Below are 20560 nucleotides of genomic sequence, written 5' to 3'. Positions count from 1 at the left end.
CATTGGTAATTAGTCCTCTCAAATCCTATGTAGAGGAGTTGTCACTTAGCATAGAAAATACTGTGTGTGTTGTTCTTTAGCACACAGTTGTTTTGATTTTGGTTTATATTTCACACAGAGTACTGAGTTCTTTTTTTAATATGTATGGCATGGTAATTAGATTTTTTTAAATTTCCTTCTTGTACTAGTATGGAAACAATGCCACACATTCTGCTGCCTCATGTTATCTTTTCATCTCTCTAGAAAATTTACGGTTTGGAAAACTTTGAACCTAATGTTAATATGAGGAGTAGTCAAAGTTTTCATTATTACATCAAAAACAAAGTTGTGTAGTTACATTTTTTTGTTTGTTTGCAGGTACATGTGAGCAGTCCTGATACACACAAAAATCCCTGCAGAACACTGCTAGAGGAGTCAAAATACAATGGTGCAGCCCATCGATAAAGTGGAGTATCACGCAGCAATTTGTTTTCTGCATTTGAAATGGAACAGCATGCAACAATCCATGCTGAGCTGGTGGAAATGTACAGGAACAATGCATCATTACATGACGCAATTTTTAGGTGGTGTAGACACTTCCAGTGTGGCCACAAGGTTTATGTGACAAAGATCAAATTGGCAGACCATCTCTCTGGCAAGAATGGACAAATGCTGGGTGTCACCATGACCCCAAGACAAAGAAGCGAATTAAGCAGGGAAATGTGGATTCACCACCGCTGAATTAAGCAAAGACACAACCATTATCAGGCAACATGGTCCTGGTTATTTTTGGGATGGCCACAGTATGGTGTTAATAGGTTATGCTTATAAGGGAGCAAGCTGTCACAATAGTGTGCTACTGAAATCTCCGGAAGAGGTGGTGTTGCTTTGTCACACAGGCCCAGCTCATTCTGTAAAGGATACAACTACTCATGCTCCTGCTTTGGGCTATCGAATATTTCCTTATCCCCCACAGTCTCATGACAAAACACACAGTGACTTCTTCTACCTTCTCCAAATTAAGAAACCATTGCGTGGCAGGAATTTCCAGAATGATGGTGAGGTTATTTTTAGATGGCACATATCACGAACAAACAGCCAAATTGCAGACTTCTGCAACACAGGTTTCTGCCAAGTTATCTGTCAATGGGAAAAATGTGTTGCAATGAAATTTGAATATGTAGAGAAGAGCTCAGCATCACCAAGTGTAGTGGTTTCAGAATAATTTTTCAAGATGATAATTAAAATTTTATGACCACCTGCTGTATATGTACAGTATTATTCTTCACAGGTGAAATGTCAAGTCTAATAATCGTGTTTAACGAAACAATCAAAAAATAGTGAAAAAAGATTATGACAATGAAAAAGAGAAGTGAAGACAGTTGTATGAAAGAGAAGTGAGGACTGTTGTGTGTTAACAGATGGTAGACCAAGAGAGTGTCAGGATGCAAGGGTATGATAGAGGGCAATTTCTTGTCTCTGAAGTTTTGGGTGGGAAGGTCCACATAGCCACTGTCCTGTACAAGGCAACAAAGACCATTGAATTATGCTGTAGAGCATGTTTGGTAACTGGGTTCTGGGCATCCCCAATGCAGATCGTTCAACTATGCTGATTCTTGTGATCAATCAATTCAGTGGAGGTCATTCCTACAGAGGTGTATAATACTTAACAACAAAAGTAACTTTTGTATGAAGTGCCATTGCCAAGTAACATAGCTCAATGAAACTTAGATTGTACCTAGAAAGAACTGCTACAGTACAGTACAGTACAGTACAGGAGGTAACTGAAAGAAACACACAATGAAACAAACCAAAATTGCACTTTATTCAAAGACAATAATTACACTGGAGTCACCGTGATTGTTCATGGTCCCTTGGACATTACAAAAGGTGGGACATGGTTCTTTATACAGTGTGTAATCATCACGGATGATAATGCATGCTCTATAACATGCTCCCGTGCTGACCACAAGGTTGGCAACAAGTTTTTGTGGTAGGGCATTCCATTCCTCCATCAGTGTAGTTGACAATTGCTGCATGGCCACTGGTACTTCGAGTATGTGCTCTTATATGTCTGTCCAATGCATCCCACATGTGCTTGATGGAATTTAAGTCTGAGGAATGGACAAGCCAGTCCATTTGCCAAATGTCCTCTTGTTCCAAAACTATTTCACCTGCACTATTCAATCCAGTCATGCATTGTCATCCATAAAAATAAAGTAAAGACTGAATGCACCCACAAAAAGATGCACACGGGGAAAGACTAAAGTGTCACGATAAAGCTGACAGGAGAGTCTACTGTGTTCAATATTGCAACATTATGCCTCCACAAATTATAATATGTGGAGCACCAAAACGATCGTGTTCAACAACACTGGACGTACCCTTATACGGTGAAAGATGGGAACACCTAATGCATTGGGGAACACTGTTTTACAAAATTGTTTTGGCAGCCCAGGTGTTATGGTGTGGAGTGGCATAACATTCTATGGGCATAATAACCTCCAAATATTTGAACACAGTAGACACTCCTTTCAACATTATTGTGACACTTTAGTCTTTTCATGGGTTCATTCAGCCTTTACTTCATTTTTATGGAGGACAATGAGTTGGAATGAGAGGATATTCGACAAATGGACTGGTTTGCACATTCCCCAGACTTAAATTTCATAGATCATGTGAGGGATTCATTGGACAGACATATTATGGCATATCCACAGGGCAACAACAACCATCCTGAAACTGTGTAATGCCCTACCACCAAAATTCCTTACCAACCTTGTGGCCAGCAAGAGAGCACGTTACAGAGCAAACATTGTCTACCTTGGTGATCATACACCCTTTTACAAAACATGTCCCACCTTTTATAATGTCCAGGGGATCACCATGAATCACAGTGAACTCATCGTAATTATTGTCTTCAAATACGAGTCATCTCTGTTTATCTCGTTGCATATTTATTTCAGTTACCTTATGTAATACACTGTAGCAGTTCTTTCTATGTATGGTCCAAGTTTCATCGAGGTCGGTAGTGGCACGTCATGAGAAAGTTACTTTCATCCTCAAATTTTGCACACCAGTGTATATAAAATGCTGTGCAGTGGGTACATTTTAGTTGGTAAAAAATGTTTGTTTCCAAATCTGCTCTGTATTTGTAACTGGTGGAGTTGAGGGAAGAGGCAGTGGGTGAAGGCAGTGGGCACGTTTTACAAAGGACACTATTGTAAGATAGGAACCTTAAGGTAGGTCTTTTGGGACAGTCATACGGTATGACGAAGAGGTTAGGAGACAGTAGTGATTTATGGAGGATATCTGGAATCAAGGATTTCTCTCCATAGCTTGGCTTGAGAAAGTCCTAGCCTTGGTGAGTAACGTGCTGAAACATTCATGACCTGAGTGGTGCAGAGAGAGAGAGGGGGGTCACTTCAACAATGACAATAAGGGATGCAGATGGGAGAGGGACAGCAATGGATTTGAGACTTTTGAGGAAGTAGTTGGTGTCTTTTGCATACAATGGGAGTTGATAGATTGCAGGCACTCATCAATCAAGGGTGAGATGCATTCCATGGGTTCTTTAAAGGCAGCTAATATGGGATGACCAGCAAACAGAGTGTTTTTTGTGTATTTTGAGAACCAGGTGGAAAGGTGGGTGCCTGGGAACAGTAAGGAGTTCTATGGAAATAGCTTTGAGAGTCCTAGGGTTTTAAGAATTTTTTGCCACTTATTCTGAGTGGAAAGGATGAGATCATTAGGAAGACCTCGTATGCTTAAGTGTCCAAGAGTTGATCATGTCCTCTGTCACACATTCATCACATTCAAGTAACACAGTAGGGAAGATAATGGAAGAGTAGTAGCTCAGGACTCAGCTTGAGTAAGGTTTGGAGCTTTCATGAGGAAATGCTGGAGGTGAGGAACTGCTTGAATACTTTGAGAGGATGGATTTTGAGAAAGAGGAAGAGGTTCCCTTTCAGATGCAGGCTGGAACCTTTCTAGCCAAGGTTTGATGCTCACTCTGTAGGTTGTGTTGGGATGGGCAATGAAATACCACTTCCAGTTGAGGTTGTGGGTAAATATGATAACAACTCTTTCCTTCAATTATACGTTTACTTTTTGAAATGTTGAAGTAAATGAAAATCTCAGATATGACATTTCATGCTTCAATGTGTGTGTGTGTGTGTGTGTGTGTGTGTGTGTGTGTGTGTGTGTGTGTGTGTGTGTGTCGGGGGGGGGGGGGGGTCCTTTATTCATACATTATTAAAATTAGGTTTTAAAGTTTACCAAACCATAAATATACTGGAGAGTTGGAAAGATAATGTAAGACAGCAGGAGTGGCAGTGTCTCCGAAACAACAGAGGAGGTCGAGACTCCACCATAGTGGGTCCCACACCAGTGAGGGAGGGAGGGGGAGTGACATATCTTTGAAAAACCTTGGTTCACCTGCTCTGGGTAACAGTACCTCACAACTTGGCCCCCTGTCAGAGTCACAATGAAGACATCAATGCAGTGATGTGAAACAGATAGACTCTGGTACAGCAAAACTGGCAGAAGAGAAATACAGGAGCATCTGTCTCATACTGAGCAGCTCCCTGGTAGATATCTGTTCAACATATGGGGTGCCACCTTTTCCTGTACATCTTACTTTCAAAAGTATAAACAGTCCCATTTAGCATACGCTAATTATCAAAACAATAGCCCTAAGGATAAGGAGGCTTTCTGTAATCAAAATATCCTATGGGAACAATTATCCAACATACCAAGGAGTAAGGTGCCAAGTGGTCATTCTGATTCTTGGGGGACCACAGCATAAAGTTTTGGGTGATTCAGAGCACTCTGAAGATCACATGTGCAAAATTAAATCCACAAAAATGAACTACATATAAACTTAAAAGGTACAGTTTCTCATTAAACTTGGGAAGTTAGAAACAATAACAAATTTCTTAGATAAAAGAGCATCATGATTACAGCTGTGCAGGAAGCTTTTGAATCACATGGATGTTGATGTTGTTGTTATTGTTGAAATACTTTCAGTCCTGAGACTGGTTTGATGCAGCTCTCCACACTACTCTATCCTGTGCAAGCTTCTACATATCCCCAGTACCTACTGCAACCTACATCCTTCTGAATCTGTTTAGTATATTCACCTCTTGGTCTCCCTCTACAATTTTTAGCCTCCACGCTGCCCTCCAACACTAAATTTGTGATCCCTTGTTGCCTCAGAATATGCCCTACCAACCGATCCCTTCTTCTAGTCAAGTTGTGCCACAAATTTCTCTTCTCTCCAATTCTATTCAGTAGCTCGTCATTAGTTATGTGATCTACCCATCTAATCTTCAGTATTCTTCTGTAGCACCACATTTCAAAAGCTTCTATTCTCTTCTTGTCCAAACTGTTTATCGTCCACGATTCACTTCCATACATGGCTACACTCTATAAAAATACTTTCAGAAACGACTTCCTGACACTTAAATCTATACTCAATGTTAACAAATTTCTCTTCTTCAGAAACGCTTTCCTTGCCACTGCCAGTCTACATTTTATATCCTCTCTACTTCGACCATCTTCAGTTATTTTGCTCCCCAAGCAGCAAAACTCTTACTACTTTAAGCCTCTCACTTCCTAATCTAATTCCCGCAGCATCACCTGATTTAATTTGACTACATTCCACTATCCTCCTTTCAAGACACTGTCCATTCCGTTCAGCTGCCCTTCCAGGTCATTTGCTGTCTCTGACAGAATTACAATGTCATTGGCGAACCTCAAAGTTTTTATTTCTTCTCCATGTATTTTACCTCCAACTCCTAATTTTTCTTTCGTTTCCTTTACTGCTTGCTCAATATACAGGGTGAATAACATTGGGGATAGGCTACAACCCTGTCTCACTCTCTTCTCAACCACTGCTTCCCTTTCATACCCCTTGACTCTTATAACTGCCATCTGGTTTCTGTACAAATTGTAAATAGCCTTTCACTCCCTGTATTTTACCCCTGCCACCTTCAGAATTTGAGAGAGAGAGAGAAAGCTTTTGACAGTATTGACTGGAATACTCTAAGTACATGGATACAGACTTGTTAAGAGCAAATCCAACAGCAGGATATTAAAGAGTGCACCCTTTTTAGCAGTGGTTCATCCTTTCTAATAAAATAACTGACTCAGTAGTGATCTTCAACACAACTGACAAAAGGATGCCCTCTTTATCATTCAAATCCACACAAAGTGTATAGAATTTTAAATGTTCATGCTCCAACAAATGATAAAAAACAGAAAGAAACCAGACATAATATAGACCAATACTTGAAGAAAACGGATAATTACACGAATAAAATATCATTGAAGCATACCTTTATTATGTCAGGTGATTTCAAAGCACAAATTGGAAAAGAAAAAAAACTACAGGAAGATAGTTGGTTTACATTCTGCACACCTGCGTACCAACAGAAATCGGGAAATAATGACAGAATTATGTGCTAATCTCAACATACTTATAAAATCCACACCCTTTGACGGCAAAATCCAAGAAGTTAACAACATGAATATCACCAAACCCAATATGTGGAGAGCAATAAGCAGAAAGTCATCAAAATAAATAATGAATGTTGGAGTTATGAAGCCTGCAAATATCTAATTAGACCACTACATGCCTGTAGCTAAATTTAAGATTAAGCCTGAAGTATGTAAAAAACTTGAGAGACAAACCAAGATCCTTAAATATAACACTGATAAGCTGGAGTTAGGAAAATTAAAAGCAAAACTTCCAAAATCAGGACATTCCAACATAGGACACACTTAGAAATGGCATCTTGATGATTTGGCAATCAGAACAGCACCACTGACTAAATGGAACAGACAGATATGGTGGAATGATCAACGTGTCAAGGCTCTACACAGGACATACAGAAGCTATGGGAAAATTAAAATACAAATAAAAGCCAGAAAAAACAGTAACAACATCATAGAAAGAAGAAGAGATGCCAGAAGAACTTTCAAAAGATTTTAAAAAGCATAAGATGAGCAACTATACCAACTGTTAAGAAACAACTGACCAAATGTATACCACCAACTTTACAAGTTGTAAACTCGAAAACTAGTCTAAACTGGAAACTGTGACATAATAGCACATTTTTTTTAAGATTAACATAACTGTCATGAATGTCAATCACAATTTATCGGGAATCAAAACTGTAATCAAAACAATGACTCAGCAGCCCCAGATTCAGAAGAAATTAAGGAAATTATATGTTCACTGAAAAACAATAAGGCAACTCTTAAGGATGGAACTAAGGTAGAGTTATGGAAAGCATCTACGTCTACACTCTGCAAACCACTGTAAGGGGCTCGACAGAGGGGTACATCCCACTGTACCAGTAATTAGGGGATCTTCCTATTCCATTCATGTATGTAGCATGGGAAGAATTATTGTTTGAATACCTCCATGTGTGTAGTAATTATTTTAATCTTATCTTCACTCTCCTTATGTGAGCAATATGTAGGGTGTTTTAGTATATTCCTAGAGCAATCATTTAAAGCCAGTTCTTGAAACTTTAACAGACTTTCACAGGATAGTTTACATCTATCTTCTAGAGTCTCCTCCAATCTCTCTGTGACATTCTCCCACAGATTAAAAAATCTGTGATCATTCGTCCTGCCCTTCTCTGTATACATTCATTACCTTAGTCCTATCTGGTAGCAGTCCCACACATTGAGCAATATTCTAGAACTGGTTGCATGACTGATTTTTAACCAATCTCCTTCATAGGCTGATTGCACTTCCCCAGTATTCTATTAATAAACCAAAGTCTACCACCTGCTTTATCCAAGACAACCTATGTAATCATTCCATTTCACATCCCTACAAAGTGTTACATCCAGGTATTTGCATGAGTTGGCCGATTCCAAAAGTGACTCACAGATATTATTGTCATAGAGGATATTACGTTTTTTGGTTTTGTGAAGTGCAAAATTTTACATTTCTGAACATTTAGAGCAAGTTGCCAATCTCTGCACAATGTCGAAATCTTATCAACTGAAGATTTATGCAGCTTCTTTCAGATAGTACTTCATGACAGATAACTGCATCATTTGCAAAAAGCCTGATTTTACTATTAATATTGTCTGCAAGGTCATTAACATACAATATGGACAGCAAAGGGCCCAAACACGCTTCCCTGAGGCACACTTGAAGTTACTTCTGCATCTGACAATGACTAGCCATCCAAGATAACATGTTGTGTTTTTCCTACCAAAAAGTCCTCAATCCAGTCACAAATTTCACTTGATACCTCATATGATTGTACTTTTGACAATAAGCATAGGTACGGTACCAAGTCACATGTTTTTTGGAAATCAAGAAATATTACATCTATCGGATTTACCTTTGTACAAGGTTTTCAGTATATCATGCGAGAAAAGTGCGAGTTGGGTTTCACATGATCGATGTTTTAGAAATATGTTGGTTGGTATTGAGGAGGTCTTTCTGTTCAAGATACCTCATTATGTTTAAGCTCTGAATATGTTATAAGATTCGACAACAAATATGTTATAAGATTCGACAACAAATAGATGTCAAGGATATTGGAAGGTAGTTTTGCGGTAAACTTCTACTACCCTTCTTGTAGACGTCTGTGACCTGTGCATTTTTCCAAGAACTGGGCATGATTTTTTGTTCAGAAATCTACAATAGATTATAGTTAGAAAAGGGACTAAACCAGCGGCAAATTCAGTATAGAATCTAACCGAAATTCCATCAGGGTCCGGAACTTTGTTCAATTTTAATGATTTCAGATGTTTCTCAACACCACTGACACTAACACGTGTTTCATTGTTGTATAAGGATTAAACTGGGGCAATTCTCCTTGGTTTTCCATTGTAAAGGAACGTTTGGAAATGGAGTTGAACATTTTGCACTGCTATCCTCAATTTCAGTCCCTGCCTCATTCGCTAGAGACTGGACACTTACTTTGGTGCCCCTAACAGCCTTACATACAACCAGAATTCCTCTGGGTTCTGTGAAAGATCACTGACAGTATTCTCCTATGATAGTCATTGAAAATATCATGCATTGCTCTCTTGACATCCAAAGACATTTCATTCTGTATCTCCCTATCTATAGTCCTATGCTTTGTTTTACACCTATTATACAGTAATCATTGTTTCTTTAAAAGTTTCTTTACAGTGACTGTATACCATGGAGATTCCCTCGCATTATGAACTGTTCTACTGGGTACACATCAATCCAGTGCATGGTCAACTGTCCTTTCAAACTTGAGCAAGATTTCCTCTAATGCCCCTGCCCGGTACTGGAAGTTGCATGTTCCTCACTGAGATATGAGACTACAGATTTTTTTATCTAGTGTACTGAATATATACATCTTGTTTTAATTGTCCTTTGTGCTTTGTTAATCATTGCTGCCACAACTGCATCATGGTCACTGATATCAGTCTCTCTGTGGGCATCCTCAGTTCTATTTGCTGCATTAGATCCAATATATTTCCACCATGAGGGGGTTCCTAATTATCTGTTCTAGGTAGTTTTCAGAGATGGCATTTAGTAAAGTTTCACAGGATGTGTTATCAGCCCACCGCTAACAAAACTGGAATTTTTCCAATTAATTGTTGGGATGATTTAAATCTCCACCAACAATTGCAGACGACTGGGAAGCTTATGAACAAGTGAGCTGAAGTTTTCTCTAATGTTTTTGGTTACAGCAGGTGATGAGTGATGGGCGATTCAAGGATCCAATTACCATTTTATGTCTGCCCCTGATACTGAGTCTTGCCCTAAAAATCTCACATGCAGCTTCAATTTCTATCTCAGTGGATTTGAGTTTTTTGTCTACTGCAACAAATACACAACCTCCATTTCTCATTTACCTAGGCTTTCAATAAACACACAAATTCTCCCCAAAAATCTCACTCCTATTGATTTCAGGTTTCAACCAGCCTTAGATGATGACATCAATCTTAAACTTAAAAATATGAGACATAAAATCTCAGAGAGAGAACAAACACCAAGAGGACTGTAAAACAGCCATCATACATCCTCTGCATAAAACAGGACCTAAATGGATTTCGGAAATACAGGTCATGAAGCAAAAAGATCTGGAATCTAAAAACTATTTCCAAATGAGACATCTGAGAAACAAAGATACAACAATTACATTTGTAGCTTTCAAGAAGGTGTGCAGTTCCATTGACAGGCAATCTTTCATCAATATTACGAAAGAATTCAGTTTAAATCCAAAAACTACAAAAGTTATACAAGACACATTAATACACACTTCAACTAAAGTCTAATTCTGTGGAGAGTTCTCGAAAAATATTGAGATACAAACAGGAGTCAGGCAGGGGGCTGGACCGACACCTTTTGTCTTGAAGTGCACCCTGGAGAAGGTGATTAGCATGTAGAGAAATCCAACATGAAAGGCATCAAATTGGAAAAACAAAGAGGTAGTATCTATGTGTACTGCCTGGCATTCACAAATGGCATTCTCTTGATAACTGACATAGCAGAAAATCTCAAATTCCAGATAGAAAACCTAACTGTGCAAGCAGGAAAAATCTGTTTAAGAATGTCTTTCCCAAAGACATAATATAAAAAAAAGTAGATTGTTCAGGGAAATTACTCATAAATGAAAAGAAAATACAAGGAGTCAGCTCATTCAAATATTCAGGTAGGTGGCTAAGCATTAACAATAAGAGAAGACCAGTCTAGAGATAAGAGCAAATAAGATGAACAGTGCATTACACAGTGCCAGAAACATATACACGAAAAAATCTTTATAGAGGTAAACCAAAATTAAATAGTGAGATATGAGGCTCTATATGGTGGTGACATACTAAAACTAGTGCTGAAAGATGGCATAAACAAAACTGAGAAAACAGAAAGAAGAACAGTTAAAAGCATACTTGGGGTCTAAGAACAACAGAAATAGAATACAACAGGCCACGACTGAACAAAGAAATCTATGAACTTGTACAGAATATAATACATACAACACGCAAAAGAAAAAGGTTGTTCTTCAGACATTAGGTTAGAATCAAAGATGACAGACTGATGAACAAGTCTTCAGTAAAATTAGCAAACTGAAAGCACAACTAGCATGGTTTCCACAAACAATAAATGACCTCACAGAAGCAACAACATAATGGACACACATAACAGGAATTTACTTAAGAAACGAAATGAATAAAGAGTTCTTCACGGACAAACAGAAAGCAAATGAGAACAATGAGCAGCTTGGGAAGCGGAAATCAGGACCTACAAAATGAATGTAGGAGAAGATGAGGAAGAAGAATGCACGCAGCAAGAATTGAAACACTGATTTATTGTGCTCTGTAGAAGAGCTATTCAAATAACAACATTTTCAGATTGATGCATAGGGCACAGAAACACATGACAGAAAATAGCATTCACACTAGCTTTTGAGCACTAGCTCTTTTTCAAGCCACAGTACACACATTTACATACATAACCACACAGATACCCAAATGCCCACTTTTGTCACCTCACTAAGACCTACAAATGACCCAAATAATTACAGACGCACATTCAAAAATTTTCTAAAGCACTGCTCAGGCATGCAGAGCCCCTACTAGACCCAAAACTAGGAGGACATTACCATGGACGAGTATTGCTGTGATCGCACAAGCGTGCGTTCAGGTGTATGGTTGCACGTATGAATTTGTGTACTTATGATAGAATAATGGTCTGGTGCAATAAAGCTAGTGTGAATGTTTGTTTCTCCATTTTCTTTATCTCATAGTTCCTAGCTGCACTATTAATTTCATCTCTCTTCCTCTTAATGTATTTTTACTTCTCTCTCTGTCAGCATCTATGGACTCAAGGTGTTGCAGTGCTTGCCAATATACTATCTTTGGCTTCCTACCCCCCCCCCCCCTCCCCCCCCCCCTCCCTCCCTCCACCTCTCTCTCTCTCTCTCTCTCTCTCTCTCTCTCTCTCTCTCTCTCTCTCTCTCTCTCTCATGCACACAAACATCTTTGTCTCCCTTCATCCATAAAACAGGTGCCCCCCCCCCCCCTCCCAGTTATTCTGGAGGAGGGATGAATAGTTACAAAGCCAGGAATTTTTTTAAAAATTGTGTCTATTGGCTACATTGAAAATTTCACCGCCTGAAGGTAAATACTTGCCAGTACTTCTGTCTCATAATCTTACAGTTTTCTCAAGTGGCTTGTTCTTTTGGGAAAAATTAATTGTTTGGATACTACTATCTATAAAAAAAGTGTTAAACAAGTTAATTCTCACTCATGGTTGAGACAATTTAAACCACAGTTTTTTTAAATCCTGGCAGTTGCTCAGGTCACTGTCGCAGTCTCTATTGTAGCTTTTTTGTACCAGCAGGTAAGCACATAAAATACATACAATGATTAAATAACATGTTAAAATACAAATTGATTCTTGTTGCAAAAATCAACCTGTATTTTGTACACAGCCACAGTCTTTAAAACATCAGTTTTTGACAAAATAACATGTTAAAGGATGTATGTGAAAAAACTTGAAATAAATGCAACAATTATAGTTTAATATATGCAGCAAAGATACATTACCTTTTCACATAGAATTCTAGGGGCTTTATAGACACAAGACAAGTCAACTAAAACCATTTTATAATAATAAAAGAACAGTTTAGCAGCAGCATATAGGAAAAAAATTTGAGATTAATATTTCAACAAGAATCAAAGTATACAAACAGTAAAGCTGACAGTATTTAGTGTATAAAGAAAGGAAGATTTGCTATCACCTGTGCATTAGGTGCAGGGGATGGGCTCTTGAGTAAGCTCGTAAGCAGTGGTGACGTAGGCATTGGTGCAATGGGAGGCTTCACATCTACTGGTGGTTCCTCACCTACAATCTAAATTTAGATACAGGCCACTATTAGTGTGATGACAAAATACATTTATCAATACTGAGTGAATTCTTTTATCAGCTGTTTAAGAACCATGACTATCTTATCACTTAACAATATTACTGCATCTATGTGATTCTTTTATTTTCTTTTTTGTGCAAATTACAAGTTGGAAAATAATGCATGCTGTGGACTTGACAGATGAAGCTAAACAGAATCACATGCATCAATGCAAAAAACTGTAATTATAAAAATTAAAATACACAAAACACATGCCTGAAGAGAATACAAACAGTATCAGAAACAAGACTGGTTCCAAAGAAAGAAAAAACAAGACAGAGAAGAAATAAGCAGCAGATATAACTGGAAAAAAATGTTGACAATCTCTGCAGCATGCAAAGATAAATATGCAAGATTAATGACATCAGGTATTAACTACTGAAATTAAAGTATGTTCCTTAAAATGCTGTATGTTGGATATCAGATGACGGATGGGACGCAACTAAATTGCAAATTGATAGAAAACAATATTTTTATTTTAGTTATCTTGTAAGAGATTCTTCACTCATGGAAAGCCATTACATGTCCAACTGACACAATAAGCTAACAAATGACCACATACTGGAGGTAATTTCCATCCAACAGGAAGATCACTTAAGTACAATAAGGTTTCCCAAATTTTCATAAAGCTAACTATTCACAAATTTTCAGTTCAATGTATATTTTTGTATGTACACTAATAAACCAAAACATAGTTTAAGTTTTAGCAGGAGTTATCCGTCAATCACAATTGGCATCTACGTCAATGGAGAAAAAATAAAAATAAAGGGTTGGGGGTGGGGAATGGGACGGGGGTGAGAGAGAGGTTTATTTAGTATGGGAAATCATGTTTTCTTTTCTCTTCCATTTACGAGGAAATAGATCTCCAAATCAAGCAAGAAAACACTACTACTAACCAAATGACAAAAAAAAGTGAAGAAAATTTTACTTTGTTTTTAGTTTTTGGAACCTGAAATCCTTAATCCGATAGGGATAAGGGTTTCAGGAAACAATTATTTACTCCTCTGGCCAGGATGAAATTTGTGGGACACAGAGGATAAGTTGGGTGACAGCAAACGACTGCTGTGCTCAAAATTGCAGAAGAAGCTAATGCAGAGTTTGGCCTCACCAGAGACTGTCAAAGTTAATTATACTTTTGAGTTACATCAGTTTGTTACCCAGTTCAGTAAAACAATACTTATGATCTAACGGTATAAAGAGCAAAAGAATAATTGTGTAAGGAGTGACAAAAATGTAAATGTGTGCTTGTGAAGTCAACCCCATCCTTCTCATGTTCACTGTTCCTTGACCGTCAGTATTATTACCTGTACGAAACAATCTCATCATAGTAAATTCCTACTGGTGAAGCCCATTTGTGACCTAAAGCTGTCCTTCCTTTGTAAAGTTTTAAATTTATAAGTATGTAAGTAAAATTTTCTTGTTTGCTACACTACACACTGCTGTGCGTGCACTTTTCAGTTAATTTGTGTTTCTTGTAGGCATTTAAAGAAACTTAAGATAAATTCTTATTGAATTTTCTCCATCTCTTCTTTTAACCTGGGCTTCCAGCCTGTCATAACCAAAACATTAAGTAATCATGCTTTAATTGTCTTTACACCGTATGGATCAATTCCAAAGGCTTGTTTATGATTTTTGTTTTCTGGAATGATCAATTTTGTTTATACTTACCAAATGGACATTTGCATTCTCTCATTGTTGTAGGGCACACATTTTACTTCATGTGATGGAAGTAGGAAAATTAGACTTTAAGGACCCATCAACAACACGGTTATTTGTGATTGAGTACAATACTGATCATGTAAGAATAGTGAAGAGTACTGTCTACATCCTTTTCAAAGAAATAGTCATGGTATTTGCCTTAAATAATTTAGGGAAAACAGAATAAAGTCCGAAATCTTAAAAATAAAAGGGTCCAGACAAAGAATTTAAATTTGAGCCTTTCAAATGGGAATCCAACATTTGAACAACATTGCCAGCAAGCTCATGCCGTACAAGTGAAGATGCTGTCTTATCAACTGTAGGACAAAAATGAATGTAAATTTTTCAAGGTTGTGTTTCATAACCAACCAACAAGAACTAATATTCTCCCCTATAACTCCACTGCAGTCAATTAAAATGTGGAAGGTTTGACAAGAAGATGATATATTTACTATAGTAATTAGTAATAATCAGTACTGTAGTTTGTAAGAAATTTTAATCATCCACTTCAAAGTTTCCATCAGGATCAAATTCAATAGTAACCTAACAACTGATATATGTTACACGCTAGCTACTAACCATCCTTATTTGGAACTTATAAGTTCATTAGTAGCTAACTGTCTTACATTATCTTTCAATATCTGTATATATTCTGGAGGCAAAATAGTCCTCCATTCGGATCTCCGGGCGGGGACTACTCAAGAGGATGCCATAATCAGGAGAAACAAAATTGGCGTTCTGCAGATTGGAGTGTGGAATATCAGATCCCTCAATCAGGCAGGTAGGTTAGAAAATATAGAAAGAGAAACGGTTTGATTAAAGTTAGATATAGTGGGAATTAGTGAAGTTTGGTGGTAGGAGGAACAAGACTTCTGGTCAGGTGAATACAGGGTTATAAATACAAAATCAAATTAATGCAAGAGTAGGTTTAATAATGAATAAAAAAAATAGGAGCGCGGGTAAGCTACTACGAACAGCATAGTGAACGCATTATTGTAGCCAACACAGACACGAAGCCCATGCCTACCACAGTAATACAAGTATATACGCCAACTAGCTCCGCAGATGACAAAGAGATTGAAGAAATGTACGGTGAGATAAAAGAAATGATTCAGATAGTGAAGGGAGACGAAAATTTAATAGTCATAGGGGACTGGAATTCAATAGTAGGAAAAGGAAGAGAAGGGAAAGTAGTAGGTGAATATGGAATGCGGGTAAGGAATGAAAGAAGAAGCTGCCTGGTAGCATAACTTAATCATGGCTAACACTTGCTTTAAGAATCTTGAAAGAAGGTTGTATACGTGGAAGAGACCTGGAGACACTGGAAGACTTCAGACAGATTATGTAATGGTCAGACAGAGATTTAGTACCCAAGTTTTAAATTGTAAGACATTTCCAGAGGCAGATGTGGGCTTTCCCACAATTTATTGGTTATGAACTGTAGACTAAAACTGAAGAAACTGCAAAAAGGTAGGAATTTAAAGAGATGGGACCTGGATAAATTGAAAGAACCAAAGGTTGTAGAGAGTTTCAGACAGAGCATTAGAGAACAATTGACAAGAATGGGGGAAAGAAATACAGTAGACGAAGAATGGTAGCTTAGAGAAATGAAATAGTGAATGCAGCAGAGGATCAAATAGGTAAAAAGCAAGGGCTAGTAGAAATCCTTGGGTAACAGAAGAGAGATTGAAATTAATTGATGAAAGGAGAAAATGTAAAAACGCAGTAAATGAAGCAGGCAAAAAGGAATACAAACGTCTCAAAAATGAGATCGACAGGAAGTGCAAAATGGCTGAGCAAGGATGGCTAGAGGACAAATGAAAGGATGCAGAGGCATATATCACTAAGGGAAGATATACGTACTTCCTACAGGGAAATCAAAGAGACCTTTGGAGAAAAGGGAGCTCAGACAGAAAACCGGTTTTAAGCAAGGAAGGCAAGGCAGATACGTGCAAGGAATATATAGAGGGTCTATACAAGGGTGATGTACTTGAGGGCAATATTATGGAAAGGGATGAGGATGAGGATGAAGATGAAATGGGAGATATGATACTGCGTGAAGAGTTTGACAGAGCACTGAAAGACGTAAGTCAAAAAAAGGCACCAGGAGCAGACAACATTCCATTAGAACTACTGATAGCTTTGCTAGACCCGGCCATGACAAAACTCTACCATCCGGTGAGCAAGATGTATGAGACAGGCAAAATACCCTAAGACTTCAAGAAGAATATAATAATTCCAATCCCAAAGTAAGCAGGTGTTGACAAGTGTCAGAATTACCAAACTATCGGTTAATAAGTCACCGCTGCAAAATACTAACACCAATTCTTTACAGATGAATGGAAAAACTGGTAGAAGCCAAACTCGGGGAAGATCAGTTTGGGTTCCATAGAAATGTTGGAACACGTGAGGCTATACTGATCCTATGACTTATCTTAGAAGATTGAGTAAGGGAAGGCAAACCTACGTTTCAAACATTTGTAGACTTAGAAGAAGCTTTTGACAATGTTGACTGGAATACTCTCTTTCAAATTCTGAAGGTGGCAAGTGCAAATACAGGGAGCGAAAGGCTATTTATAATTTGTACAGCAACCAGATGACAGTTATATGGTACGGAACGTGTTTCTGAAGAAGAGAAGTTTGTTAACAACGAGTGTAGATTTAAGTGTCAGGAAGTCTTTTCTGAAAGTATTTGTATGGAGTGTAACCATGTATGGAAGTAAAACATGGAAGATAAACAGTTTAGACAAGAAGAGAATAGAAGCCTTTGAAATGTCGTACTACAGAAAAATGCTCAAGATTAGATGGGTAGATCACGCATCTAATGAGGAGGCACAGAATAGAATTGGGGGGGAAGAGGAATTTGTGGCACAAGTTGACTAGAAGAAGCAACATGTTCTGAGGTGTCAACAACATCTGTATTTCTATACTGACAATGGTTTTGAAGCATTGGAAACACTGGTTCTCACCCGATCACTGAAGTTAAGCTATATAGGATCCAGTTCATACTCGGATGGGTGACCACCAGGGAATACCGGGTGCAACTGGCTCACAGACATGCAAGTCGCCAAAGTGGCACCCAATCAGAAAACTTGCAATTGAGCCATACATCATCACCATCACTTGGGAGGCGTGCCGGCACCGGATTAAATCCACCTGACAGATTAACGACAAGGCCAGTGTGTCGACCAGTCCAGAAGTGATTTTTAGATGGTTTCCCACATACTGGGCTGGTACCCACATTGTTCCAGTTACACAATTCATAAAAATTTCAAAAACATTTTCACACTTTCACATGGTATGACACTAGATGCACGTATATGGGGTACACAAATTCTGTCCCACGAAGAAAGGGTTGGCAACAGGAAATCCACATAAACACACAACCCTTTGAAGATATAGGAAAAGAAGAAAGAAGTACACTCCTATTAAGAATTTTATTTCAGATGTATGTTCAGGGGTATTTTTTCTTTCCGCTACTGTCTAGGTTTAAATAAAGCTACAGTTTGACAATACTGACATTCTTGGAAATTTGTTTTCATATTGAACAGTTTCAGATTGAGTGTGTTCATCTTTCTTAATGGTTTTACAGGTGCTTTATTTTTTTAAATTTCTGTTAAGTGCCCTAATAATATGTTAGTATGTTACCCCCTTTCTGTAACTGTCCTTTGAGAGTAGTAATATAACAATCTAAATAATTAAAATATGAAATTTCATCTACTATTAGGTCATGCAAAACAATTATTATTACAAAGGGTCATTTCTTTAAAGCATCAGTTCTGTCTTTATGCTTAACTGTCCTGAATGTTAATAATATAATTAATGCTAATCTGCACACTTGTAAGTGCTCATATCCTCCATTAAAAAAAATGGAAAGTTTTAATGCAAATTGAAACAGTTTCAGCAACAACCAAATCTCCTTATACATTTACTTTGTTTCCATGCAACTTATTATTTCCTGTGTTTTCATTCTCATACCATCGTACAGTGTTATAATCACAAAAACGAAGTCAAGAATGAAAATTGTCAGCTTCACTTATTGATAACAAAATTTTTATTGTGAGATAGTAGTCAAATTTTAATTATTGCTGTGAAGAAAAAAGTTACATAATTAAGTTTTTGTTTGTTTGTTTGCTTACTTGCTGGTATATGACTGCAGGCCTGGTACACACCACAGTACCATACCACACCAAAAGACAAGCCAAAACAAAAATTGTGCTGTCCATCAATAAAGTGTATTATCATGAGCAGCCAAAATGTTGCAGCTGTGCCAGGTCAATGCAAATTACTTCTTTAGCCATCTGGATTGGCCTTATACAGCAGCAACATTACCATTGTTGTCAAAAACAAATTACCACACCCTGGTCCTCTCTATACAAGGGCTGCGCTGTTCTGTTTTTGATGTGCTGTGGTAATGTGATATGGAGACTTCAATGTTCCCAGGACTGCAGATGTGCACCTGGAGGCTTACTTAAAAACACTAATTATGTAACTTTACTTGTTAGGTGTGATAATTAAACCTTTATGTCTATCACTTTTACAATCAAAATTTTGTAGGTGCCACATGGAAATTGGGCAATTTTCATTCTTGACCTTATTTTTATGTTCCTTCATGTCACCAAAGTCAAAATTAGTTCCCTATTCAGTCATTTGAGTGTAGAGGATGAAAAGTCAATCCAGTATCAAAACTGGTGCTTCAGGTCCATATCCTGACTGGACTTTGACAAAAGATTGAAATACATGGATATTTGGAGCAAAGTTACATACAGCAAGCCCTTCCTACCTCCAGCCAATGAAGTTTCTCACCAGTTACAGTGGAGAGACTGTAAAAGTGCACTGTGGCCTAAAAATGTGTTAGTTGGCTGTGTGTCTGCTTGTACATAAATGATGAGGTATTCATTGTATACCTCTGGAAGTCCCCCAAAAGGATTGTGTACTGAGAAAATCGACATATTTTATGGTCTGTAAATGATTTCTTAATGCAAAATGAGTCTTAACCCTCAAGCAGGCACACCTTGTAGAAAGTGCACCAACCACAAACAGCATTATCTTGCACCATTCAATTGTTGCTTGAAAACTGCAAGCCAGTACCTATTCCTTCATTATAGCTTCAGCCAACACATTGCTAAGTTGCGCTGTCAAATGTCCAAGTGAGTAACAGCAAAATAAAATACACCACAAGCTAGGTGAGAAACAATGTACGATCTGTGCAAGAAATAACCCAGGTCCTAGATTCTAGCAGCACAATCTCACAATGGTGATAGCTAAAACAACAGTGCCCAATACACAACCTAGCTAAAATGAATCTCCTTGTGATGAGAGGGCCTGGAGCTTGTTCCCATGAAGAGAAGCTCAGTAGTGACACTAAAGTGACCTCACCTGCTGACAGGTGGCGACACAAGAGATCACCAGAAGGAATGGAAGAACTAGCGGGGTCAGGTTGAAGGACTACAGCCTTGGTAGTAGCGTCAGCAGCCACGTTTCCCATTAGACCAGCGTGACGAGGGACCCACAAACATCACAGTGGCCCCCTCAAAATTGGGCATATGGAAGCGTTCTTGGACACACTGCTCTAAGGGATCGACTGTGTAGAGCACACGCAGGCTCTGAAGGCATTGAGAGAATCAGAACACACAACAATTGAAAAGCCTGTGTCACCAGAGGTACTGGGTGGCCTGATACAGGGCGAAGAGCTCTGCTGTAAATACTGAGCAGTGTTCCAGAAGATCCAATGATGAAGGCACACCTGACACCATGGTCAGTCTGAGAGCCATCAGTGTACACAAAGGTACTGTTGCTAAGTTCTGTGTGAAGAGCAAGAAACTTGAAGCAGTGGATCGACTCTGGAGTAGTGCCCTAAGCAAGCAAATGAAGTCCAAGACAAACAGGGGCCACGGCACAAAGCCAATGTGGTGAAGGGTTCACACTCATCAGGAAAGTGGAGTTAGTGTGAAAGTGGAGTA

General features: G+C 38.2%; 1 protein-coding gene across 5 annotated transcripts in view; it reads right to left on the bottom strand.

Moving 5' to 3' along the window:
- Nucleotides 1-20560, bottom strand: part of LOC124788064 (bromodomain-containing protein 8) — a 264061-nt gene that overhangs the window by 150043 nt on the left and 93458 nt on the right. For all 5 annotated transcript variants that reach the window (XM_047255155.1, XM_047255154.1, XM_047255157.1 and 2 more), the window contains exon 7: nucleotides 12735-12845. In XM_047255155.1, coding sequence (XP_047111111.1) covers nucleotides 12735-12845 — 111 coding nt within the window. The remainder of the gene's footprint in view (nucleotides 1-12734; nucleotides 12846-20560) is intronic.

Source organism: Schistocerca piceifrons, chromosome 3, assembly GCF_021461385.2.
Source record: "Schistocerca piceifrons isolate TAMUIC-IGC-003096 chromosome 3, iqSchPice1.1, whole genome shotgun sequence".
NCBI classification, from domain to species: domain Eukaryota; kingdom Metazoa; phylum Arthropoda; class Insecta; order Orthoptera; family Acrididae; genus Schistocerca; species Schistocerca piceifrons.
Note: the sequence above shows the minus strand (reverse complement) of the source record. Positions and strands in the feature narration are given on the sequence as shown.